This window comes from Rhipicephalus microplus, chromosome 1, assembly GCF_043290135.1.
Source record: "Rhipicephalus microplus isolate Deutch F79 chromosome 1, USDA_Rmic, whole genome shotgun sequence".
Classification (NCBI taxonomy): domain Eukaryota; kingdom Metazoa; phylum Arthropoda; class Arachnida; order Ixodida; family Ixodidae; genus Rhipicephalus; species Rhipicephalus microplus.
In genome coordinates this window covers 207952440-207979150 of record NC_134700.1, presented here as the reverse complement: position 1 = coordinate 207979150, position 26711 = coordinate 207952440, and the positions used below count along the sequence as shown (strand labels likewise).

Genomic DNA, 26711 nt, shown 5'->3' with positions numbered 1-26711 from the left:
AAACAACTATAGTGGGTGCTTAAACTACCAAGTGTAAAGAGACTCATATCACGCGCAAAAAACAAAGCAGTGTGATTCGCTTCCTCTTTAATCTATTCATCTATCAACGTTGCCTTGCCTGGCTCCAAACAAATATTTTCGGCTAAGAAAGGTATAGGAAACCGATGACGGTGTTCACGTATACAGATCCCCCTGCAAAGGCGGCGTTGCCCATAATGGCTATCACCGCTCGATGATAGCACGTATGCAAGTTGCCTTCGTATCGTAGAGCAGTTGAGTTTTGTACCAGATGAAATAATGATCCCTGTTTATTTTGTGGTTTGTTTGTGTTTCTAGTACTTCTTTACCTTCATGTCAAAAACATGCGTATTTCTTTTTTTTTGCTCTCTCTTCTTTTCAGAAAGCCAGAAGACTGCAGAATCAGCTCACAATGTTTTGACCTCATGACGGATCCTTACACAGACGGATATTGGTTAACACACGAAGTATTCTACACACTCATCGCCTACGTCGTAAGCGCAAGCATGTATGCATAAGACCAGGGGGCGAAACATCAATATCGGGGTTTTTAAAGGTTATGACAAAATGATGGTGTCATTCAAGCCTTGCATACAAGCTGTGCTCTCTCTCTGTCTCTCTCTGTGTCTGCCCTTTCTCTCTCTCTCTCTCTCTCTCTCTGTGTCGGCGTGTGCCGTGTGCGTGTGTGCGTGTGCGTGTGCGCTAGCTTTAAAAGCATTGCAAATATATGTCTTGGCGAAACTTTCCAGTGCAGCAATCGCACATGAGCACTTCGAGAGAACTATTATTAGGGGCAGGCAATTACATTGAAACTACCGAAGTGCGTTCAGTAAGGTACGTTATACAGCTACTTTACCGATTTCAGGATAGCAAATTGCAAGAAATATGAGAGCTATTTTTGCACATTAAGGGCACTTCATGCAGTAGCACTTCATTTTTTATGCATGGCAGTATGAATCTTGCTCAGCGCAGTGCCTAAACTTGACCGTAAGACAGTCAATATATTTTACACATTTCATGCTACAAAGAAACTAAATTTCTGCTTCATCAGCTGCCACATTATGCGATCCAAAAATCTTCTTACTCAGCTGATCATATGATTGCTATCGCCCGCCCCTCTACCGTTATAACTCGTGATTACTCATGCTCAATGATAACTTGTAATAACGTGTCAAACAGTGCTTGAGCTGTTGCGCCTGTTACGCTATGACGCCGCTCTTAAATTTGTAGCCTGCAATAAGTTTCTGTGATGCTGTATATCTCAAGAGGTAACTCAGGTTTTTTTTTTAATGTGCGTACAATATGTTTTAATAGTACAATTGCTCAATTGTTCATTATTTTCTGTCTTCTTTCTAACTTAACAGAATCACAACCACAAGATATATATATATATATATATATATATATATATATATGAGACGGGTGATATATAGAATCTGAGAAGGGTGATATATATATATATATATATATATATATATATATATATATATATATATATATATATATATATCACCCTTCTCAGATTCTATATATCACCCGTCTCATATATATATATATATATATATATATATATATATATATATATATATATATATATATATATATATATATATATATATATATATATATATATAATGAGATTAACAGACAGTAATGCCAAGGAATGTACAGGGGAAGTTATTAGAACCAATGGAATGTAAATAAGAAGAAATAAGAAAGAAAAGTGGATGAAAAAGTTACCAGCTGTGAGCAGGAATCGAATCTACGACCTTCTAATAACGCGTTCGAAGGTCGTAGGTTCGATTCCTGCTCACAGCTGGTAATTTGTTCATCCACTTTTCTTTCTTCTTTCTTCTTATTTACATTCCATTGGTTCTAATAACTTCCCCTGTACATTCCTTGGCATTACTGTCTGTTATATCTCATTATTATTGTGTTAAAACACGGAAATACGAGCCCTTAGGTATACACTTCTTTCCCTTATATATATATATATATATTATTAAGAGGTGCTACATTATCGCGAGTGTACATAGTACGGTGCTGTAATGTCCGAGTTTTATACGAATACCTTGTACAGTTATTTCGACATGCGGGGTGTTTGTATACACGTTACCGTTGAAGGTCACCAGAGAGTCGATCCGCAATTTTTCACGGCCCGTCTCATAATAATATTGTGATTTTGGCAAGCTTATGAAACCAGACTTTAGTCAACTTGTTCATCACATGAAGTAGGAGCATGTTACGACCGGTGCAGTCGTCCCGCTTTGACGGTTGGAGGAATTGCTTAGGATACCTACTGTCTTTGGAGAAAAGAACAAGGTAATTCCTGGATGTCTATGCTTTCCTTAAAATTATTTTCTTTTACAGAGCCCGTGTAGACAGCGGCTACAAGAACTCCTCAGGGACCATAGGGAAATGAACATCATAACCTTCCTCCACCAGACGTGCAGTAATATTTACAGGGACGCACTATTCGAAAGCAAACAGGGCTTGACAGAACGATTTCAAGACCTTTTTATTGAACAAGGCAAGTTTCATTTGCTTCATTTATTTTTTACTTATCTGAAATTCGGCAATTCGTACGTCTGCATAACTTCTGCTAATATTTAACTGATGATTATCACAGTGGATGGTCATTTTCGTTCTCCTGCGTCTATTATTGAGCACTGTTCGCCTACATTTTTATGCGAGGATACTATTAAAGCATCATACATCTCGGCTGTACATGAAATTACGCGAGTAGTTGGCTACAGCGCAAGCTTGAAAATTAAATTATTGTGTTGCAATTTGAAAGCTACTGAGCTGATTTAACGATATTGTCTCTGACTTCCTGATGTTCTTTTTTTTCATTCTGTCTTATTATAATAGCAATTATATGGACACTCTAGACAATCTTTTGCCGTCGGTGTTACCGTCACCGTCTTGCTCTTATAAAGTTCAAATAGTACCATCCCCCCACGCATCCTGCGTTCACCCGCAGGTAAAAGTGCGTGAGCGGTGCCATCGAACGTGGCTGGAGAGGAAATCAGACAGGCCGGCCCACCTCTATCGCTCGGAGGGCGCATGCAATAAAATCGCAACGCGTATTAGACCTACCATCGAATGCTGCTCAAGCATAAAAGAGATCTCCTGCCCGACTTCAACAAAAATGGAGGAGCGTTGGAGAAAGGCGGAGGGGGGGTCGCTCGAGCAACATCTATGATACACGGAAGTCGAAGGCAGACAAGTGTCTTGAAACACACGAGTGCCGACTTACTACAGCATTACATTTCGAAACAAGCAACCACATATACACCTAAAACCCCGCAACACATGAAGTGCGTGCCTTCTGAACGAAATTCCTATCGAGACGCAAGAAACCTAGCTCATTTTTTTGAAAAAAGCAATTGACAGTTTTGAAACACATGCTTCCTGTAATCTATCAATAAACTCCACCTCAACAATTTCACAGGTTAACTGATGTCTACGTTTTGCTCACAAATGAAGAATAATTGTAAACAAGATCACAAGTGCTCATAACTGTGTAAGGTCTCCAGTGTATACATCTGAAAACTCCCATCTCATATCTGACACGTTGTAACGATGCTCCTGGGACCTATCATTAGGCTATCGTCCGGTTTGTCCAACATATTTGCTACTATAAGTAAAAGGCAGATTGAAAAACTTATATTTTATCCACAGTCAATGAAAATGTTTTTATGCTTCTTATTGTACTCGCTTTTCTTGTGGTCACACGCTCTAGTCAATCTGCATAAATATCGCAGTTTATCTGGCAAAGCAAAAAAGAAAAAAAAACTAACGCTTGTACGTTCACCTATACCTTTGAGATGATGTTAAAGATAGTGAATGTATAGAATGACTGCTACTTCATTATTCGAAGGCGACAAAATAGTTGTTTTCGGTACCATGTGGCTCAAAAGGCCTTGAGCAACGCTAAGGAGTACGTGCGAATGATGCCCCGAATCCCTTAGGGGAAGTACCTGATCGTTGAAACTGCCGTGCATGTGCTCAGCGCGAGACATACGAAAATCAGCGGATAGACATAACTTTGCATACCGTACCCCTAGGCGCACGCTGGATTTCAGGTCTGACAGCTGTCCCGTCCGCGATGTCATCTCTTCGACGACCACTCGCCCATCGGGCCACTGTCCACGGACTTCTCTCAGCTTCTTCGTATCTTTTCTCTCCAACTTCACTTCCCTTTCTTTTAATCCCTCCTTATCCCTTCACTGGGAGCTACTGCTGAGTTGTGGCGTCTCTTATAATCATATGGTGGTTTTGGGACGTTCAACCCCCTAATCAATCAATACTGCTGAAGTATCGCACCCTGGTGCAGACAGTTGCAGGGCTCAAGTTTCTTTTTAATATTTCTCTTAAATAATCACCACCTCCCCCCAACACACACACATCATACACCTTTTCACCAGCTTCCAGAGTGCCGAGGCACACTGAAGCAAAGGTTTATTGGCACGCGGCTTCAAGTCTTAGTATAAACGTTGGTTGCAGAATAAGAGATTGATGTCAAGAAAGCGTTTTTGGCAATATATGAGGTTGCTTGTTTTCAAGTGAAATAGTTTCAAGGCAGTGCTCGTGCATGTATAGCCTCTTCTCTGTCTTCGTATTTTGCGTTTTTGTTCTGTACCTTGTCAAAACAACAAGCCCAAACAGCTCCCCTATAGCAACTGTGAACTTTAATTCTAAGAGCGTGGTCGCGGTCGCTGGTGCGCGTGTTGTCTCGAGAGGCAATAGTGAACGTCTCGTATATACCTGTCTTCGTGCTGCGCTCTTAAAGCGATGAGACTCTGCAAAAAGCATTCTCTCCCTGGTAGCAGCCGTATTTTCTTGCACAAGAGTTGTGTACAGTTACGCGACATCTGATCTAAAAGAGCTAGCTGCTAGCCTTGCTTACCCTTTCACTGTTTACTAACACAGCCCCTTCATGACATCCGGTTTCGTCCTCCGATGTGCCTTAATAGCATCGGTGGGCAAGAAGATATTTAGAAAATAGCCCACTCATTTTCTAGTTTCCTTCCTTTTTTTTGGCAAAATATACTCCAAAATGTTTTTTTTAGATACGTGAAAATTAGAAGGGAATTTTTTGAAGTTCATGTGTGTTCCTTTTATCTGAAAAACAAAAGAAACATCTTGCTTACCCTTGAAGAAAAACTTGAAAATATGCTTTGAGTTTCGACATTAGTAGCTGGTATATTAGGTTACTGGAAGTTTTTTGGGGTACAACGCTTGAACTTTTGCAACAAGTGCAACTCGCTGCTACCTCATTCATTGCTCTGCCCTCGCGTTGAAACTGTAAACCTTTTATTTAGAATGTGAGTATGTTAGCGAAAACACTGTTTTCATGCGGTCAAAAATATTCCGCAGCTATACGAAGCCCCCACAATAAAACCCTATCGGCAGTTTAGTAATAATATCGGCAGTTTGGCTCGAAGAACAATGAAAATCTTCCGTAATGTGTTTTTTTTTTCTCCTCGTCCGTCCTTCCTTTCGTGTTTAACCAATTTCACTTTTCCATTTTGCATCGATACTTTTTTCAACCTTTTACTCTCCTGGTATTTAGGTTATCGATATTACCGCTTGCCAATTAAAATCTTCTGGCAAAAAGAGTCAAATTCAGGTTCAAAAATTGTTTTCATTTACCAGACAAAACTAGACGGTCACAAAGGCTAAAAGCTGTGAGAACAGCTTGAAAAATGTCCTCGTGACCTGTACATACAGGTGGTGGTAGCGCGGAAATCATGACAAGTTAATAGCATGCAAATAAAATATAAAACATGAGCAATACATACTAATTCAAAAATAATTGCCCAACTGATAAATTTTGCACCTACTTTAAATGTTCAAAAAACGGTTTTCCAAAAAGCAATATACACCATGTATAGGCCATCGAATACATTAACGCTTGTAGGCTTTAAAACACATATATACATTTTCGTGACACACACGTACATTCATATCGCTAATAAATTGCAAGAAAAGATGCAACACGATACAATTTGTTGATAGTAGCTAAACTATGAAAAAAATTACATACACAGTGAGAATAGTTCATGCGCATGTTACTATGAAGACAGAAAGCATAAATGTGACTGAAGTTGTTTCTTGTTGTAGGTTATTGAACTTTGAACTTTTGTGCGTGTTAAGTGTTGTGGGAACATTGTAGGCCAAGGATTGGCATCTGTATGTAGTGCAGAAACGCAGTACGAACCAAATATTGGTATATCTTGTGGGAATTGTAATGAGACGACGTTCTAGGCGTGAGAGGGATCTAACGAAGTTACAGAGCTCCCAATTCGAGAAGCAAAGTGTGTGAAATAAGCGAAATGTTTAAAGGTTGTCAGCTGATATTGTATCGAATTCCTGGAAAGCTCCACGTGTCGTTCCATACGGCTCGATGTTTCCAATATGTCGGGCTATCTCTTTTTGCAGAGCAATGATATTATGTTTGCTTTGCTTGTCGTGGCCCCCATACAAGGCGGCCGCAATACGTTAGATGTGAATCAAATTATATATATATATATATATATATATATATATATATATATATATATATATATATATATATATATATTTATATATATATATATATATATATATATATAAAGATATATATATATATATATATGTGTGTGTGTGTGTGTGTGTGTGTGAGTGTGTGACGTATGAAGTGATGGTTGGTAGAAGCTGAGGAGGAACAACTGCAGAACAGAATAAACATGGGGTATGAGCCAGGCCACGTCTCCCACATCTAGCGTCACACGAGTCGACAGGATGAAGACCTGGCGGCCACTTCATCAACCAGCCACCATCTCCGAACGTCTCAGCAAGACGCAGTGACCGAATGTGGACCACGAAAGTACATCCCAAAACTACACCAAGACCAGCATTATGAAAGCACCATCAGACGACCTTCCCATCCCCAAGTACACCGGAGCAGCGGACGATGGACCTGTATAGGACTGGTTCGACCTGTTCGAGCACCACGCAACCGCTGCATCATAATCGGAACGGGAAATGATCACCAACTTCACTGACTACATCTCCGGTGAGGCATTCAAGTTTTACTTGACAGACATATTCCAAAACGACGAATCATGGCAAAAGGTCAGGGAAGAGATGATTGGCCGTTTTAACGACTCCGACAAGGACTTCCTCATTACCGACCATCTGCATACAACCACACTCGGCCGTCACAGTCCACGCTTATTTCTCAAGAAACGTGGCGTTCCACCAGGTTTCTCTTCACGAAATTCGGCATTTTCAAAGTCGTGGCACCAACATACGACACGAGACGTCGCTCACCCTGCTGATGCCTTTCATGCTTCGTTTCGCATACATAGTCCACCACCTGGTTTTCTACGACGCAGCTCTTCAAAGGATCTTAACGGTCACTATTCGTGTCATAAGGACGCCTTGTTCATGATAGCCCAGCTGACACATGGGGAAAATACCAAACAACGCCAAGATGACTCAAAGAGTGAAAATCAGTCTTCACGCATTGGAGCAGCTTACTCCCCATCTCGCAGACTTGGCCCGCCTCCTGGTTTTCCATCGCTTGGATCTTTCGTGACTCACAATGTCCATCTCACATCTAGCACGCTCACAATGGTCGGGATAGAGCTGCGGAACTCGGACGATGCTACGCCAAGCCCTGGACTTACCACCCAGATTCATGCGCCAGAACAGCTCGCATCGTTAGTTGCACAGAAAGAAGGCCATTTACAACTCAAACCTTACTGAACTACCCCTGTTTCAATGTTGCCCTCCAGTGCGCAGCCACCAGAAACTCCAAACACAGAAGGCTCAGACGCATCGAACGTCGCATGCTACCAGGCGCAAGAACCACTCATAGTGAGCCGCGAAGAAGAAGCCCCTGATGAACTATCTCTCAACTCTGAATGTTTTTTGTCGCAAGAGTTCATTTCCATGGCACCGCAGACTTGCCAAAATTTGCATTTTGAACCTGGTGATGCGACGTCACATGTGGTACCCTCATGCAGTGGTCACCGATCCAAGAATCAAACCAATTCAGAAGCAAATCATACATCAAACCTCGTACACAGTTGTCTTTCAGAAGCGTCCGTAATCAACTACGTCACAGAAGCCTCTGAAGAGCAGGCTAGCAATGATGGCGCACCACCAACCATGCCCGATAAGCGAGAAACCTGTTCACCATGCATCAGTTGTCTACAGGACGCGTCAAACCTCAAAGTAAATGAATGTCCCATTCCGGAAGGCTTGCCACTACAGCCATTTCCTGAGCAGCATCAGCAAAGCAAGCATAGCCCAGCATGCAACCTCATGCGACAACAAAATAGACTGCAACGAAGGCATCGACGAACGCGAAATTTAACGGAAGCACACTCACCAATTGAAGAACATCGGAAAATAAGATCTCTAACCCAAAAAGTATTCCAAGACGTCAAATTTTCTCGCACAGAGAAAAGTCACCAGATACGCTCCCTGCGCCTGCAGTTACACAGACCGCAACACCACGGAAAACGCCAAGAAAGATGCGGAAGCACTTCTTGCATACCGCCAGCCCGCAGGCATCACGCCGTCACAATCCGTCAAGAAGCACGCATTTTAGAAGCAAAGCGTCTGACGCAGCCACGACTCAGAATCCAACGCATGAGACATCTGACCTTCCAACGCTACAAGGACTCCCAACCTTGTTCGTTCCTCAATACTAACCAGGTTGTTCCATCATCATTTTTAACGCTGAAGGCATGGTTATGCTCTCCAGAACGCAACAGCCAACCTCGCCCACCTGAGGTCTCCTATATATCACCGGACTGCCTTTCCTGTGAACATTTTGTGCAAGTGCATGGAACCGCCGTGTGGCATGGAACTACTGCATTTTCTGGCATTATTTTTTTATTATAAGACTCCATTTGTTCGCGCCTTCTAGATTGTAGCTCGCGCATTCTTTCGGGGGGAGGGGGAATCGTGTGACGTATGAAGTGATGGTTGGTAGAAGCTGAGGAGGAAGAAGTGCAGAACAGAATAAACATGGGGTATGAGCCAGGCCACGTCACCCATTCATCGTAGCGTCATATATATATATATATATATATATATATATATATATATATATATATATATATATATATATATATATATATATATATATATATATATATATATATATATATATATATATATATATATATATATATATATATATATATTCGTGAAGTTTGAGCTCCTGCGTCAAAAAGTTACGGCAATGAGACATCACTCCTGTTATCGAAGAAAGCTTATAACAAACGAAATTTTACATGTGTACCTCAGCCTAGACTTGAAGGATAATAAACTGCAAGTATTTTGTAAGTATCACATAGCTATCGGCACTGTTTCATGAACTAAAGGTTGATGGGTAGTGGGTACCTCATTTCTGGCACGAAAAACAATGGCTTTGATTTTATTTGGATTAATTTTAAGCTGGTTCATTCTGAACCATGATGGATTTCTTGAAAGCAAGTTGTTTGCCTTGCTTACAATATTATTTATGTTATCGCCATCAGGGATTATTGCTGAATCGTCCGTGAATATAACGTATTTAAGTGTTGTGTGCAGCTGAAGAATATTAATATTGTAAACATTAAACATTAGCGGACCAAGTATACTGCCTTGTAGCATACAACGAGAAAGGGGCAAATATTTCGAGCTATTTTTATTAATATAAACACTTTGGCACCTATTACTAAGATGAGATTGAATTAAAAATTGCCAACTTCACACATACCATTTGATTCTAATTTGTCTAAAAATATATTATGATGAAGTGAGTCAAATGCCTTACTGATATCTAGAAAGATGCTGAGTGGGAATTTATTTTGTTCAATGTTATGAAGTACAGCTTCCTTTAATGTCAACAATGCAGTTTCAGTGGACTTGCCGCGTGTAAAGCCAAACTTCGCATCTGTTAACACATTGTATTTATGAAAGAATTTCGTTATGCGGACATTAAATTTTTTCCTAAGCATTTAGAGAGGACAGAAAGGGCCGATATAGGCCTGTAGTTACTTTCACTGTTGAGGTCATCATCCTTAAGAATGACTGATACTCGAGCTTTCTTCGTGTCTTCTGGAAAAACACTATGTTCATGACTAAGTTATATGTATATATGTGTGTACATTACCAAATAAATATAAAACGTGTTTTATTGGTGTGATCTGTTACTCATTGGCATCAAGCGATTTCGTATTATTTAGATGCTTGAAGATTTTGCATACTTCACTTTGATTTGTTAGGTCAAGAAATATACTTTGCCTCGCGTTACTGCTTCCGGCGACAAAATGCGCGTTTTCATTCCATAACGCAACCGCAATTATGATGTAGTTATTAAAATAATATACAAGTGCTGCGCCACTTAAATATTTACCTCTAAAGGATTTAGACTCAGGCAAAGCATTTTAATTATTACGACCGAGTATGTCGTTAATTATTTCCTATGTTGCACTTGAACGCTGCCGATTATGCTCAAAAATACACTGATAGTAGGCTTTCCTGGCACGTTGAAGTACAGAGTTTAATCTATTTCGAAGCTTTTTGAATTTTTTCAATGTTTCAGCAGAGCGCGTACGTAAAAAAGTGTGATAGCAGATGTTTTTACGCTTTATCATTGTCAAATTCTCGCGAGTGACCCAGGGTTTCCTTGCCTTTCCTGCCAATTTGAACACTTTAGAAGAAAAGTGTTTTGCTTAAATGCGTTGAAAATTTTGAATGAGTGTGTCATATGCGTTATCCGCATTTTGATCATTATATACAAATGACCAGCACTGATTGGACATATCTAGAGTAAAAGCTTCAAGACTTCGAGATGAAATGTGCTGTATGGTAGGCTGCACCTGCCGCGTCCCTCTATCTAGAGGTTTGCAAAAATAGTTCATTAACGCGGGACAGTGGTCGCTAATATCTGATGTTATTGCGCCTGCGCCCTAAATTACTGTGTCAATATTGGTAATGACAAGATCCAGTGCTGATGCAGTGAAGCATGTGATTCGTGCTGGCGTGTTAATTAGATGTTTTCAATCCACAGGGTGGTAGCAGGTCATTTAGCTCGCGGGTGACACAATTTTCCTCCAGTAGGTCAATATTAAAATCTCCTGCAGAAATAAGGAGAAAATTATTACAACAAGCGTACTCCAAGACGTTCTGGTAAAATTGCATGAAACTTGGCATGCTTTCATTTGGCGGTCGGTGATTACCGAGATAAGTTCATCTTTAAACTGGACTCTAATTATTTCGTAATCATCTGCTATCTTAGTTAGGTCAGGGACGACGTGGCAATTCTTTTTTGTCGTAACGAGCAACGCAACCCTCCTCCTCCTCACTTATGCGTCCAATTAGGATAGAATGTATTGTAGCCATCCGGAGTACAAGTTGGTTCATCATTTGTACGCCAAGTTTCAGCCATTATAACGAGGTCGAATTTCATTTGAATTTGCTGTGAAAAGAATGCAACGTCACCCCGTTTATAGTTAATTGACGCCGTAGAAATATGCAGAACAGAGTTATTTGTTTGGTTGCGTAAGCAGATACCACGAGGTAATCTCTAGGTAAGTTCTAGGTAATCCATGGATAGAGAGCAAATGCTATACAAAAGTTTCGAGCAAGCACATCAACTGACATTACGCAGACGCAGAACCACTGTGCCCTCCGAAAATCCTGTCGATATCACGCTCGCTAGGTATGTGTACAGCAGTTGTTACTTCAGTCTGTTTAGTATATCTTCCCGTTGAAGGACCACACAGATTTCCATTTTTTTTCGTACTTCTTTACAGCCGTCGCGAGCAGTTTTTTTTTTTCCAACGTCAGGCAGAGATGTTCATTCACATACACTGGCGGTGAAAAAGAAGTGGAGTTTCCAATGCGCAAATCTGCATTTGTAAGGCACGTTTTTTATTTTTGGGTTTTTTTTCTTTAGCACAGTGTCACGTTTGATGCGAGACTTGAACAGAACAACGATGTTGCTATTGCTCTCCGCTCTACTCGGTTCGCAGTGACACGCCTCTATGTCATCTTTGCTAAGCGGCTCTACGATAACCGCGCCTATAGTTTACAAAGCAAGTCGCGGACCGATTCAGTCTCCCTCTTCACAACGCCTTGTATCTCTATATTTAAATTCCTGAAGTACTTCTAACAGCCGGTTAATTGATGTTCCAACTCAAACACAGAAGTTTTCAAGGACGCATTTTCTAGGCGTAGAGCAGCATTATCGCTTTCAAAGCGAGCATTTTCAGCGACCGCTTCTTCCAATTTTTTTTTCGAATCCTCAATACTGTCATGAGCGTAGTCAATGATTTTGGTCATGTTCCTTTATTCTGTTTTCGTGTCTCGAATTTCGTTATGCGTTAGCGAAATTCTAGCTACCCATACGTAAGCGCTTACGTGCCTGAGAAAATGTACGCCTTTGCAATTGCGAGATCCACGAAATTGAGATGATAGCTGTATTTAAACAATTTATAATTTAGGTAAGATTGAATCCCCACTGCGAACAAATCATGAGAGGTTTTAGCATCGCAGTGTAGGTAATATACACCACTGAGATACCTTGAACTTTTGCTCTTTACCCACACAGCTTGCGTGGAAGGCACTCGTTGGGGCTGTTTTCTGCCGCCCTGTCACCGTGTCCTTCCGTGATATTAGGCTTTTTGCACATGCCATCCAACATCGTGGTTAAGTGCGCCGTATTTGGGTGAAGCAATCAGCCAAAATCGAGGTGTGACACACGAGTGAACGCAAAGCTGGCTAAATTTTATTCGTTGCCGAACAGTGTGCCCGTCCATGTGCTGCAACATTGATTTTGCGAAAACTTTTCTTCATGTACTTACTGACTTTGCGCAATATATTGGGCGAAATACACACGTATTGAAGCATATCCCTCAATGTAAAGGTGCTGTTGTGGTCAAACGTTACTGGGTCACACTTTCATAGAAGTACATGGGACAGTGGCCTAGAATGTTTTGACACCCCCCCCCCCCCCCCTCCTACGACATAACGGCTGCATCTTACCGTTACGCTTATCTACGAGGTTAAAATCTAGAGGCTTACAAGGGTTCATCTTAAAACGACGCAGTACGCGATCGGGAAAAAAGGTAGGTGTAACAAGAAGGAATCAGAGTGGGTCAAATAAAGAACTGGTGTGAATGACATCCAGCTCTAAATCTAGAAGAAGAAATGGGCATGGGCAGTGCATGCTGCGCGATGGCAAAATAACCGCTTCTCATTGAGAACAACAAACTGGATTCATAGACACGACAAGCGCGCGAAGAGCAGGGAGAACGTTGGGTGGGCAGACGAGGATCACATATTTAACAGAGATAACGTGGTTGAGTCAAGCACAGGACCGAGTAGACTGGGGAAAGCTGGACGAGGCATTTGTCCGCCAGTGGGTGTAGCTAAGCTAGCGATATTAATTCAACGCATGCACCTATGGGGTCAGTGGAAGCAACGCACATCCAAGACCACGGCTGAAGGAAGGGTTCACCACACTCAAAATACAACGCAAATTGTCTAACAAAAGTGAGCACCAAAACATCGACGAGATGTACTACAAATATGAGGACAACTGTGCTTTTTTTTTCATAAATGTACATTGCAAGCAACGATATTTTATTGTTGGGAATAAAATATATTACTGTTTATGCAACAATGCAGGAATGAATGGAGGTATGACGGAAGGAAGAACAAGAGTAGATGAATAAATGAAGGATAAAGGAAGGCAGGGAGGTTAACCAGGCACATGCCCAGTTGGTTACCCTACGCAGATCAAATGGGAAAGGAAAGTATAAAGAGGAGACAGAGAAGAAAGAGAGGAAAAATAGTGAATAAAACTGCGAGTACATGGGCTGACGCGTATGCAGTGGTGGTACTGTGCAAAAGTCAAAGACGTTTACATAGGCTCGTAATCTTCAGACAGTCCAAAAGGGCTTTGACCGCCTTGTGAGCCGACGAAAGACGAGGAGGGTGCTCCAGCAGTATCTGCACAGAAGGTGGCCGATCGTTCAATTGTCGCAACGCGTCAGAAATTTTTTGTCCGTCAGAGGCAAATCGAGGACAAGGGCATAACAGATGGTCGGTGTCATGGCATACAAATTATTGGTAAAGGAAACACGCAATACGAACGTCAAGTGAGTTAAGCGTATCAAATCTGGAAACACAGTTCAAACAAATGCATTAGTTTACCTTAGCTATCACTATCAAAGAAAGAAATCGCTTATGTAAAAATTGTGATTACTGATGGCATTATTTCCTTTATTGAATCCCGCGTGTTTTATGTACGACGCACGCGTGTTTGGCTTTTTTTGGGAACATTATGTGTAGTAGATTCATTAAACCTGCTGTTAGTTTCAGTGTGTATCAGTTGTCTTCTCTTGTACACGCGTACGTACGCTGTTTTAAAGACGAGATTCTTTTTTGGGGACCTTCGAAGCCCAAATGTTGGTCTTTATGTCTGTCTTTCTGTCTGTCTGTCTATCTGGACATTCGTCTGTTTGTCCGCCGTAAAGATTTTTCTTTGGCATCGAATGATACCTTAAACGGACAACCCCATCCGCAGCGCCCACTAATATTGCTCAAGTTTCAGCGTTCATACTTGTGCGATTGTCGATTCAATAGCAATTATTCTGCATATCTAAGGCACCATAACAACACATCGATGTCTTGAAGGCGTGTCTTTATACTAGAGAAGGCACACAAAAATAATTCCAAGGACCGTAGCGTTTATCACGCTGCGCTAACAGTGCAACGCGATGCTCAAAAAGGCAAGTGTTTTCAATGCTTTGCTAAGACGACACGGTGGTGGTACCTGCCCGTTGATTTGCATTCTACTCATTATCGCCTCTGAGACATGCGCGCATCTTTCTCCGCGGACGCTCACGCCTTCCTTCGTTTTCGAAGATAGCTGACAGATGGCGCTCGTGTCTAACGTGCCTCGATGCGCTCGTTTGCCTTTGCTGCACGGATCGAGACTCTCTAACGCAGCGCTTGCACAATAGAATTCACTGATTTCCTCGTGCAGAACATCAAATAAACGTTTTCTTCACTATCTCAACACGCAAGACTATCGTCTTTCGACGACATTTGCAGTGGAACATGCCGATACGGGACCAATTTTTCTAGTCTTTTCGAGTATATATGAATAACAGGGCCAGCAACAGATTATCTTGCTAAATATATTTTTTTACCGTTGCACTCACAACGATAAAATTGCCGTGGCATTTCGGCCAGGGTTCCAACTTCTTGGACAATACCACGTGTAAACTAATCGCAAGCTTTCAAATAATTTTAACCTCAGTTGTTGATGCGTCACAACGCTTGTAGCGTGCATAGAGTTAGGCCATTTGGACTGCAAATCCCTCAATACGGCTGTGATCTGAAGTTAGCATCCCTTGCTTGTCAGAATGAATGGGCTAACGCCACTTCACAGTGCCACTCTGTCTGTATCGCTGTTTCGCATAAGCACCCCATTTCTCTGCGTACACACTAAAGAGAGACAAGTGGTCATCGCCCATGGCTGCAGCATCTTCAGAGCTGCTAAATTAAATATTTTTGGAGCCAAAGAAACGTGAACAAGAGGAATTTGCAGGAACTACAACTTGTATGCAGCGGAAGGGAGATGATGCAAATGTAATGAATGTACCAGTCGATCTGATGGCCTGCAAAATGCCAGCCATGTAGTTGTCAGCGCCACCGGCGCACTTTCCTCTATTGCTTCCGCCTGACGTTACGTAGACGTTACGAAGACGAATCTCACCGAACCATGACCTCCGGCTGTGATGTGAAGTTAGCATCCCTTGCTTGTCAGAATTAATGGGCTAACGCCACTTCACAGTGCCACTCTGTCTGTATCGCTGTTTCGCATAAGCACCCCATTTCTCTGCGTACACACTAAAGAGAGACAAGTGGTCATCGCCCATGGCTGCAGCATCTTCAGAGCTGCTAAATTAAATATTTTTGGAGCCAAAGAAACGTGAACAAGAGGAATTTGCAGGAACTACAACTTGTATGCAGCGGAAGGGAGATGATGCAAATGTAATGAATGTACCAGTCGATCTGATGGCCTGCAAAATGCCAGCCATGTAGTTGTCAGCGCCACCGGCGCACTTTCCTCAATCGCTTCCGCCTGACGTTACGTAGACGTTACGAAGACGAATCTCACCGAACCATGACCTCCGAGATAGTGTGCGCGCAGCATGTTCGCACAACCGCCATCTCTGAAGTCATTACCGAACATACGTCACGAAAATGTAGTGGCGCTGTCGTTGCGCGTTTGCTTTCGTGGGGTAAGCGAAAATCGCTGTACCAACCGTAGTTGCTGCCGTATTCTCACCGGTACATGCGCTTTTTGCCGTTCTGCAACAAATAACGGCATAGGAACAAGATGCGTTTCCGTTAGTCACGCAGGAAGGCACTAAAGAGGCCGAAGAAGCTTCTGTCCGCTTTTGAAATTGTCCACAACATTTGCACATGATAATTCGTTTGGGATGCCGACTCATTAGTTGTATGACAAAAACTGTGCTCTTGGCGTGGCTCGTTTAGTCTAACGAAAATTATAATAGCTTTGTCGAAAGTGTGTCCTTGTAAAGTCTCATACAACATTATTTCGCATTATCTTTGTGTGGAGCCATTGGAGGCATGTTTACCTCTGAGCAAAAGCTTGTAAATGCTGTGGACACGTCATAGTAATATGCACAGAGCTCATGAAGATTAAAAAATGTGGATGTCCCAGGGTTCGGAAGGATTTTGTAACTTTCGCTGAATTTTAGGAGTGGCTTGGTTCATTAACACATCAGTGAAATAAAGCACGACTTCGGCTATAAAATTCCCAAATTGTATGCGGCTGCGACGAGGCACGCAACTCAAGTGCATTGAACGCGGCTGTTTTAGCTACGTACGCATTAAGTATTTTCATCAGACTCCACAGGCTAAATGCAAAGGTGAAATATTCTGAGTCTGTTTACGAGCTGTAGGCCTTCGCTGTCTCGACCTCAGCCTATACCAGTGAAGCCATGACCCGTTTCCCTGGAGGGCAAGCAACCTACTCCGAGCGGTTGACACTATTTCGCCAGCATCGCTACTGCCAGAATAAGAGTCGACGGCAACATGCCACTCGGTGAATTGCGTCATGCGTAAAGTTGCTCCTCAGGTCATTTCACTATCCCGCATGTGATGGCGACCGGAACTTCTGCTACAGGACTCTTAAGAATATTGAAACACCCTCTATAGTGGGGTGAGAACTGTAATTGCTGTTCAGCACTGTAAGTCGGGAAGACACACGCAACGAGTGACTGTCCCGTCACTGCGCGAATAACTAGATAATTAAAGTATAAAAAACGTAAAATTAGGTATCATAAGGGCCACGAAATGTGACTTAGGTAACATAAGGGCCACGAAATGTGACTTGACATGTTCATTCCTGTGGAAAGGAACAAAGGCAGCGAAGTCGACCATACGCATGTTTAACCCCGCCATTTTCCCCGAATAACATGTCTGTTTTTAAGAAATCAGAACTCTCGGTATCGCAACTTCCCATTTCCTTGTAGCAGATAAGGGTATGTCAGGGACACACATGCACCACGGCCAATTTTCATTGAAGTTCATTTTCATTTAAATTAATCTCAATACTAAACAGCTTGCTAAGGGAGTACATTCTTCAATTTTCTGTTTAATGAATGCCTCTTTTTTTACGCCAAGGAATTGATGATCGGATAGCACCAAAATCCCAAGTTATAGTATATTTCAACGCAAACAGTACTGAAACATGGATGGCTCATGTACTTTATCCTCATTTTAAAATTATACATTTCAGGAGAACACGCAATGAATCAAGCATGTGACCCGCGCAATCACCTAATTTATATAATGGGACCCTAATAATGATGGGTACAAAGGTACGACGCAAAGGAACACATTAGGTGCACACGAGATGTGCAATTCATTATCGTGTCATTCATTCTGCAGGCGAATGGGTCTTTTCGTGTTCTATATTCGTGTTGAAGAAAAACAAGTAGGACCACATTTTTGCCTTACTCAGTTGCATCGTTGTTCTTCTATATCGGTCTTTGTCTTCCAGTCGGCTTCTGCGGGTTGGCCGGCTTTCCAGAGTTCTACAAGCCGGAGTGGATTCGTGCCATTCGCAGCTGGCAGAGAGAGGACGGTTGCTTTTCAGACTCTTTGGAAATCGTCGACGACCCGCTCACAAGTAAGGGCATTTATCTGGCTCTTGCAGTAATAGTGCACCGAGTTCACCAGTAGGTGCAGCTATGAATAGCGGGAATGGAAAGATTATGGATCTACTCACACGTTTACAAGATCTGTAGCCTCCGAACTCATTGCTCCGGCCTTTTTTGGCGGAAAGTTTGCGGCTATAGTTATTTGTCCGTTCATTTACAGCTTTCAAGAGGAAACCGGCTAGGACCAAGCGAGCGGAAATTCGGCTGCAAGGTGCGTTAAAGGTGTATTTCACTCGAATTACCCGCTCTTGGGTGTCTTGAGCACAGAGTTGCAAAAAGACGCCGCTATATGAGCGTCCGCGCGCATGTTTTGTGTGTGTGTGTGTGTGTGTGTGTGTGTGTGTGTGTGTGTGTGTGTGTGTGTGTGTGTGTGTGTGTGTGTGTGTGTGTGTGTGTGTGTGTGTGTGTGTGTGTGTGTGTGTGTGTGTGTGTGTGTGTGTGTGTGTGTGTGTGTGTGTGTGTGTGTGTGTGTGTGTGTGTGTGTGTGTGTGTGTGTGTGTGTGTGTGTGTGTGTGTGTGTGTGTGTGTGTGTGTGTGTGTGTGTGTGTGTGTGTGTGTGTGTGTGTGTGTGTGTGTGTGTGTGTGTGTGTGTGTGTGTGTGTGTGTGTGTGTGTGTGTGTGTGTGTGTGTGTGTGTGTGTGTGTGTGTGTGTGTGTGTGTGTGTGTGTGTGTGTGTGTGTGTGTGTGTGTGTGTGTGTGTGTGTGTGTGTGTGTGTGTGTGTGTGTGTGTGTGTGTGTGTGTGTGTGTGTGTGTGTGTGTGTGTGTGTGTGTGTGTGTGTGTGTGTGTGCATGCGCACTGATCTTTCATTGCTTTTTTTTCTCTCTTGCAGACCGCTGCCGACCACACAAGACAATATTGGGAGCAATAGCGATGTCAGCTGGACTGAAGTATCTGATAAATTCACACAACTTAACATTAAGTTCTTAAGCTGTTGAGACGATCTTAAACAAGCAAATCCTAAACAAGCAAACATGAAATAAACCAAATAGCGTCAAATTTCACAAACATGTGAAGAACAGCCTCGTGGCCAGCATTCTACAAAACGTGAAAAGGCATATCAACGCAACTTAAGAGATCAGTATTTAATCTATAGGGAAGCACAGAATAACAAAGAATGAAACTTAACACAAAGAACAACGCTCGGTCCAAAAGTGTCATGAGAAATTTGATCTGGAACAAAAAGGGGGTACCTGATTGCAGGACCAACATGCCATGAAAAGCGCCTTGCCTTCAAGAGGGCGGTACTTGTTATACGAAAGAATAAACTATGCTTATTTTCCACGTGCAAATTTTGCATTCTGAGAACTGTTTACTTGCCCTTATTACAGCGGAGAGCCGATGACAAAAAGTAGGCCGTTGTGAGCAGCTATTCACCGTTTTATTTTCCTTTTTTTCAGCTAGTTTTCTTTGCGACTCGCCCAACGGAAGAAGATATTCATCAAAACCCATGTAACCAATAGTGTGGTGAGGGGGGGGGGGAGGAGTCAAACCGTAATTCTCACCCCTGAAAATTATCATTTTGTACGTGCATGAACTACACGCACAGCACAAAAATGCATCCGAACATATCACCCCCCCCCCCCTCCTCGATATGAATTGCCTGGCTTCGCCCCGCATGTAAGCAGTCCACGTAACAGCAAACAAGAAATCCTCAAGAAAAAAATAGAAAAATACTATCAATCAGATGATAGATAAATGCGCGGAATACAACTAATCAGTATACAGAGCCCTCACAGATTACAAGAAAGCGTTTGATTCGGTCGAGGTGTCCGCATATATGCAGGCACTGCGGAATCAGGACATCGACAAAGTGTATATAAACATACCGCCAGAAATCTACAGCCGATTCACAGCCATCATAGTTCTGCACAAAGACAATGACAAAATCCCAATAAAAATGGGTTGTTTTATTTGATTTACAGGTACTACAATCACCATTCGGTGATTTTTAGCAAGGTGGTACACGAAGTTAGTCATGAACGAATGGAGAGTACATGGGCATACTATATGTACAGGTTATACAATGTACATAGGGCAGTTACAAACATCCAGGTGCCAGAAGGTACAAAAAAACTAGAGGTCTACGTTTATATAAGCATGTACAGTAGTGTGCAATACGATTAAAGTGGTGAGTGCACTTTCTAATTCCGATGGGAAACAATACTAGTCGGGGGCTGAAACAACTGCATTAGTTTATTCTAATCGACTATCGTGCTAAGAAAGAATGAATACCTAAAGCAATTATTGCGTGGGTGTGATGGGGATGGTGACGTCATGTCTCGGCCTGGTAGGGTAGCCAGAGGAAAAATTAAAATAAAATAGGTGGTGTTTACTCAATATTGGTAAGGATGGGAGTCACGATAGTCTCGATCCTATTCACCGCGTGCTTACAGGTGGTTTACAAAGCCATATATCGGGAAGAGATAAGAATACTAGTTAGTGTAGAGTGCCTTAATAACATAGGTAACTCAGGGAACGAACCACAGCTCATGATTACTGAACTGAACAAGAGATGCATTACGATGGGTCTGAAAATTATAAGCATAAAACTAAACTAGTGCGCAACAGCCTCGGAAGAGAACAGCGGAGAGAACCGCTGGCCATTAAGGGAACTGATTGTACTCCAACAAAAGGCGAACGCCTGAGGAAGAGACAGACACTGAGTTGGGTGTATGAAATTAAGATGTTGGCGGGTGTAATGTCACGGCAGCAAGCACAGGACTGGGTTGATTGGCGGAACTTTTGAGAGGCATTTGTCCTGCAGAGGGCGTAGTCGGGGGGATCATGAGAATGATTATGTCGATTACGACGATGAAGACTACAACGAAGACTATTACAATGATGAAATTTGAAATTTAATTGAAATTGAAATACAAGTGACAAATTTCATGTGTTTAATACAAATACAGAAGGAGGTCTCAAGGTCGCAAGACTGTGAGTGAGACCTCCTAAAAAATTATTTATCAGAGATACAGCGCAATAGTAAACAGTGGTAGGGATACAAAAATAGGTATATATAAATGTACAGATAAGTACAAAATAGTGAATACAAGATATATGAAATGTGTAGATAAGCACAAAGAAACTAATACAAATATGCAATGACATTCACTCAGTATAATACCAAGTATTAAGACGGGAAGGAAAATGAATTGAGATATGTAAAATACATATAAGCACGATGCATACAAAACATTCAGATAAGCACAAAAAGAACCTAAAAATACAATACCATACTCTGTATAATATAAAGCACCATGAATTTAGCGAGTGCAGATGCAAGCCTTTTTTAAAAATTACAAGAGATCTACTTCTAATCTATGAAGGTAAAGAATTGCGCAAGAATACAGACGAAAATTTTACGGTAAGTTTACCATAATTGGTCCTTAATCTTGGGGAAAGGAAGTTATTGGCCTTTGCGAAACGAGTAGATGACACCTGAGGAAACTGACTTGAGTTTTTTAAAGTAATGACGAGAAGGACGAAGAAAGCCCAGTACCAGACTGAAACTGTTTAAACTGCAGAGCCAACAGCATGCATTAGAGCATGCGAGTGCTCGCGTCACCAAAAAGCAATTGTAGTGCGATAAGTACAATCGCAAGACTAAAAAAAAAGAAAATGACACCAAAAATTGTGTTCTCTTTATACCTTTATTTTCTTTTTCTCGTCAGTACCACGAATTCATACGCTTTATATATAATACACCAACCCACCGCTACAATTTGATGACGAAGTGGGGTAACGTGCGATGTAGCGAGCATTCAGCGCGCAGAAATTGTTGGTTCAATGACGCCTTATCATTTGGCTGAGTTAGTTCTCGAAAGCTTATCAATCAAATCAAGCCGTGAGCTAGCCCGTGTTTAGGAGAATTGCGCCCGAGCTCTTTCGCAGGTGTCTGCCGTAATATACTCGGCTCCGCCTTGTGCTGCCTGACATATTTGTTTTTCGAAAGGCTTCAACTGTTGATATATGTACGAACGTACGTTATTTTTCTTTAACCGTGGTAAAACATGGTTCTTTAGTAAAAGGTACCCGAGAACAAGCAAATTATTATGAAAGAACGAAGCGAATACGTGTTAAAAAGGAAACGCTAGTGAAGTGTACTCCCAATATATGGCGTTTCCTGCTGGGATAGCATGATTCAATTGGCTGGCCAATGCACCTGACATCCATTCTACCAATAAGCACTGCATCAACATAAAGTCTTGCGAACAAGCCGTTATTATTATAGAAATTCTTAGTTCGACATAAAAAAGTGAAGAATTTGAGCTGACTGCATGTGACTATAGAGGCATATAAGCACACTTTTCTTCAAAAAAACTCACGCTCTCTGAATAACACGTTAATGCAAAGAGCTGTTTTCCCCATATAAAGTAGTCCACATAAAATAAGAGTACACAACGTTGTTTTTACAGTTAACATCTGTTTAACACGTTAAACATTGCTCACAGGTGCTACATGCTCATTTCTACTAACACACTTCTTGATAACCGAGCATTTACAACCTGATATGTACGGAGCAGAAAAAAGCCACTTGCACCACATACCTCCCAGTAACATTCTTGAAACCGTGAAAACATATGAACTTATATCATGACCACTGGCTTCTTTTTACTCACGACGCAGACGTTTACCTACGCCTGCGTCGTAAGTTTACGCCTGTGTCGTTGCCTTTTTTGTCCTTGCCATTGACCCACTCCAATGATTTAATGGCAGAGAGACAACCTATGAAAGATCTTTGGTGTCTGTTTGAATGCCTGCACCAGAAAAAATATTATGTTACCGAGGAAGCTGTTCTCTTTTCGGACACTGCTGCCTTGTGCAAGCACCTCTACATTACGGGGTGCCGCATATTATTAACAACGCCACATATCTAAATATGCTTGGGCTCACAACCGTCTATTTTCTACTAACTTTATTAGTCCTTTTAGACGCTCGAAATCGTCCTTTCAAACGCAGGGTGCCGGGTTTTTTTAAATGAGAGTGAGGACCCTCGCGAATAGACCTCCGGGAGGCTTGCGGCTCTCTGGCCGAGGTGCGGTACTGTGGCAACACCCGGCGGCTGTGTTCGCTGAAGCTCCTCGGGGGAGCCGGCAATGTGCTCCTGGCCCATGTACTTGACGTCGAAAAGAACCTGCTGAATGCGAACTTTCGCCAGATCTTGCAGGTACTTTGGCATCTCACGTAGTTCGGAGGTAAGCTGCTTGCAGAAGAGAGCCTCGCCTTCGGTGAGGTCAATCGCGATTAGATGCACAACCTCGCTTGACCTTGAGCTCGAACTGGTGCGGTTTCCTGCCTCGGCGTTACTGGAAGTGCCCGTGACTCTGGATGATGACGCAGTGTTTGATAGGCTGGTCGTTTCGCATGTGTGGCTACTCCCGTCGGCATGGTTGCTTTGTCGTGGGGATATACGCTGAAAAAAAAACAACCAGCAACGTTATGCCTTATATTGCGATGGTCTATTAAGGCGACAGCTTTAAAGGAATAATGAAATGTGAAATCTGACCATTGATGTCGGCATCGGCCGCGTCATTTCGACTGATGCAAAAAGTCATCATCAGACTACGGCATCCCCGTCACATCACATATCGCCAAAATGCCACGTCATCATAGCGTCAGTCTTTCAGACATCAGATAACACGACAAATGAAGACATCCTGATACGACATCTTCGATTGGTCAAATGTGGGCCGATCACGGAGGTAGTGCAAGGTCGGGTGAGCTGCAGAAACCATGCCATGCCATGCAACCATTCCTGGAGGCCATGCAAAGCAGCGTTAGGCACCGAGGAAGAATAGAAGATCCCACACCAACTAAGCATATAAAGAAGACGGGCTTTCTCTTCGAGTCGTCTTAAGCGAGTGAAACGAGAAACCCAGGGAGTTTTGGTCAGCTTCCACCTCACTTGCAACGTGACGCAAAAAAAGTATTTCACACTCACCACCTTGGCCATGAGCGGCGCTAACACTCCCAGGAATTGATGAAAAGGTTTCTTCTTATTTAATATAAGGTTTCTTGGCGAGTGGGTGGGGTCCTCAATCCAGGGTACTACTGGCCTTTATGGTTCTCTGGGCTTGGTTGAGCAAAGCCAGCTGGCTTTTCTAATTCTTGGTAGCAGGACAGGTCTCCCACTGTCTACTACTTCGTTGCGTATTTGGGACAACGTATTTCAGGGATTATGAACAAATACGCAACGATGTAAGGAGGACATCATCTCCTAAGGATGATGAACACACAAATACGCCACAAAGTAAACAAGGCAGCACTTTCCGTCAAAGCTCAACCGGTTGAGCACCGGCGACGCAATTCTGGGGTTGGGTATTCAGATACCGCCTGTGGATAGGGTACTACTTCCGTTTTAACCCCTTTCAATTTACTTCATACTTACTGCACCGCAGTTGAAAATAACGCATAATGTCCCCTATTTTTTTTCCTTGACCCAGCTGTTTGTTGAATTCATTTGGTTGGTTTGATAGGGCATTCTGCCTGTGATACCAGTGTTTCACTTAACTGTGCATATATGAGCCTCTGTGGTAGCCTCGTATCTTGCGGTTGTTCGCTTCACACTGTTGTGTGCACATTTTTATGGCGTCGACATTTTTTAGCACAAATGCAATGACGTGCAGATTTGGAAGGGGGGAATGAAACGTTTCAGTTAATAGGAATAGTGAAGCGCTCTTACACTTTCGAATAATCTTCCAAATCCAATCATTTATTTTACTCACTAAATTCTTACAAAACCAATTGAAGAATATTGTCGAACAGAGATAACTTTTCAGTATTCTACAAGTTATTCACTCACAATAATAAAGTATTATTGTATGTAGTTGTACATTGTAAAATGAAATTATTTTGTTTCGTTTTTTTTTTCAACTCACAAGTAAAGCATTTTTCTTTTATTATTGACATGTGCATGTTAAGATTGGTGCTTCTACAAAAGCACCTAACATAATCAGAAAAAAGAAAAAAATTAAAAACATTGCTTCGTTCGTACAATTGCGCAACGGGGATAGAGCTACGCTTGTACAGCTCCAGAAATCTGCTTTTCTCGCTCTTTACAATCTTTTGTTTTACTTTGCTGTTCAACACTACCTCCTCGAGGCCTTGCTCCCTCGCTACTAAAACGCACGAGATTAACGTAAAGGCCACGTCGCAATGAAAGGTCGTCTTCCAGGCGTGGAGGGAGCCTAGTCGGCTCTGCAGACATTTTCATTGTTATCTTTCTCTTTTCCACACTATCTCGTTCTCCTCATACACCTGAATATACGTTTTACTTGGTTCTTCGTATTGTGAGCAAGTCTAATGTCATCACTAATGACACACATCGGAACAAGGCTACGACACTCGCAATCGAATATCAGCTCCATTACCAGATTAATGCACATGACCACCAGCTAAATCGTTGCCAACCTACCTCTGGAACCGTCGATTGCCGTAGCCTTTTCGTCGGCAAGGGAAGCAGGGAGGCCGTCAGAGAGCCATTCACAAACGGTGAAACGATGGGATCTCGAGACAGTGCTGTGCATTCAGACCTGAGCGCGAGGGGTGAGCCGTTGCTGGTTGAATAGTGTTGGCAGGCCGGTCGCTTCCTCGGGCTACCCTCCTCGTCCGAGGTGTCCGGCGTCGAAGGCGGGATCCTGTCGTTCTGGCAGCTGTTCCTCTGGTACACCAGGTAGACGCCGGGAACCTCGTCGGCAGGCTTCACCTCCTGCGAGCGCGGATGAAGCCAAGTGCTTTGGCGTTATGGCGTGGCAGAGTATCTCCAGCAGCGGGACAACCAGTCGATGGGCCGAGGTTCAGGCACGCATCGTCTATAGTGGTCCGTGGCCTGTTCTGCATGAGACGGTAGCGAGTTTTAGTACTGCGTAGCCTCCACAAGGGCGCTGTGTACGCAAGCACGCTGCGCTTCGCATAGAGTGCCTGCGCGCAACTCCTGCTCATGCACACTATGCGAAACGCAGCCTTGGTACGCAACGACGCTGTGAGTGCTACACATGCAGTAGTAAAACTTGCTCAGGTCTTAAGCACGCATTCAAATCCCAATCTCGTGTTCTCTTTGTCCGATTCGTGCCTTTAGTTTTTTTTTATAAAATATACAGGTAGTTACAAATAACTCAAGCAGTTACGCTTTGCTTTGTAGCCGTTTTTTGTGCCCCAATACTGCTCGTAAAGTGCACAGAAAACCAATAAAAGCATAAAATAAGGTAACGTTGGTTCGTAAAATACGATCTTAGTTTACCCTGTACAGTTGTCACCGACCTAGTAGTACTAGCAGCAGGCGTCATGCAGGTAGCGTGGCATTCACGTTACAGCGAAACAAGACATACTAAAATTCATTTTCTTAGGAAAGGGTCTTCCAATCAGGAAAATCACAATCCTAAGACAAGCGTCCGAACCAGTTGGCGATACATCCATATTTTTTATTTATTTA

The 26711-nt window shown here is 42.5% G+C and overlaps 2 protein-coding genes across 2 annotated transcripts in view; one reads left to right on the top strand and one right to left on the bottom strand.

Annotated features, from left to right (window-relative positions):
* LOC142804425 (UPF0764 protein C16orf89 homolog) overlaps positions 1-19569 on the top strand; it is a 92672-nt gene extending 73103 nt beyond the window's left edge. The window contains exons 5-9 of the mRNA XM_075891112.1: positions 401-512; positions 2389-2548; positions 18119-18247; positions 18439-18489; positions 19110-19569. Of these exons, the coding sequence (XP_075747227.1) occupies positions 401-512; positions 2389-2548; positions 18119-18247; positions 18439-18489; positions 19110-19207 (550 nt within the window). The 3' untranslated portion in view covers positions 19208-19569. The remainder of the gene's footprint in view (positions 1-400; positions 513-2388; positions 2549-18118; positions 18248-18438; positions 18490-19109) is intronic.
* Positions 19570-21911: 2342 nt separating this feature from the next.
* Positions 21912-26711, bottom strand: part of LOC142804383 (uncharacterized) — a 51818-nt gene continuing 47018 nt past the window's right edge. The window contains exons 3-4 of the mRNA XM_075891108.1: positions 25695-25988; positions 21912-23693 (exon numbers count right to left, since the gene is read on the bottom strand). Coding sequence (XP_075747223.1) covers positions 23208-23693; positions 25695-25988 — 780 coding nt within the window. The 3' untranslated portion in view covers positions 21912-23207. The remainder of the gene's footprint in view (positions 23694-25694; positions 25989-26711) is intronic.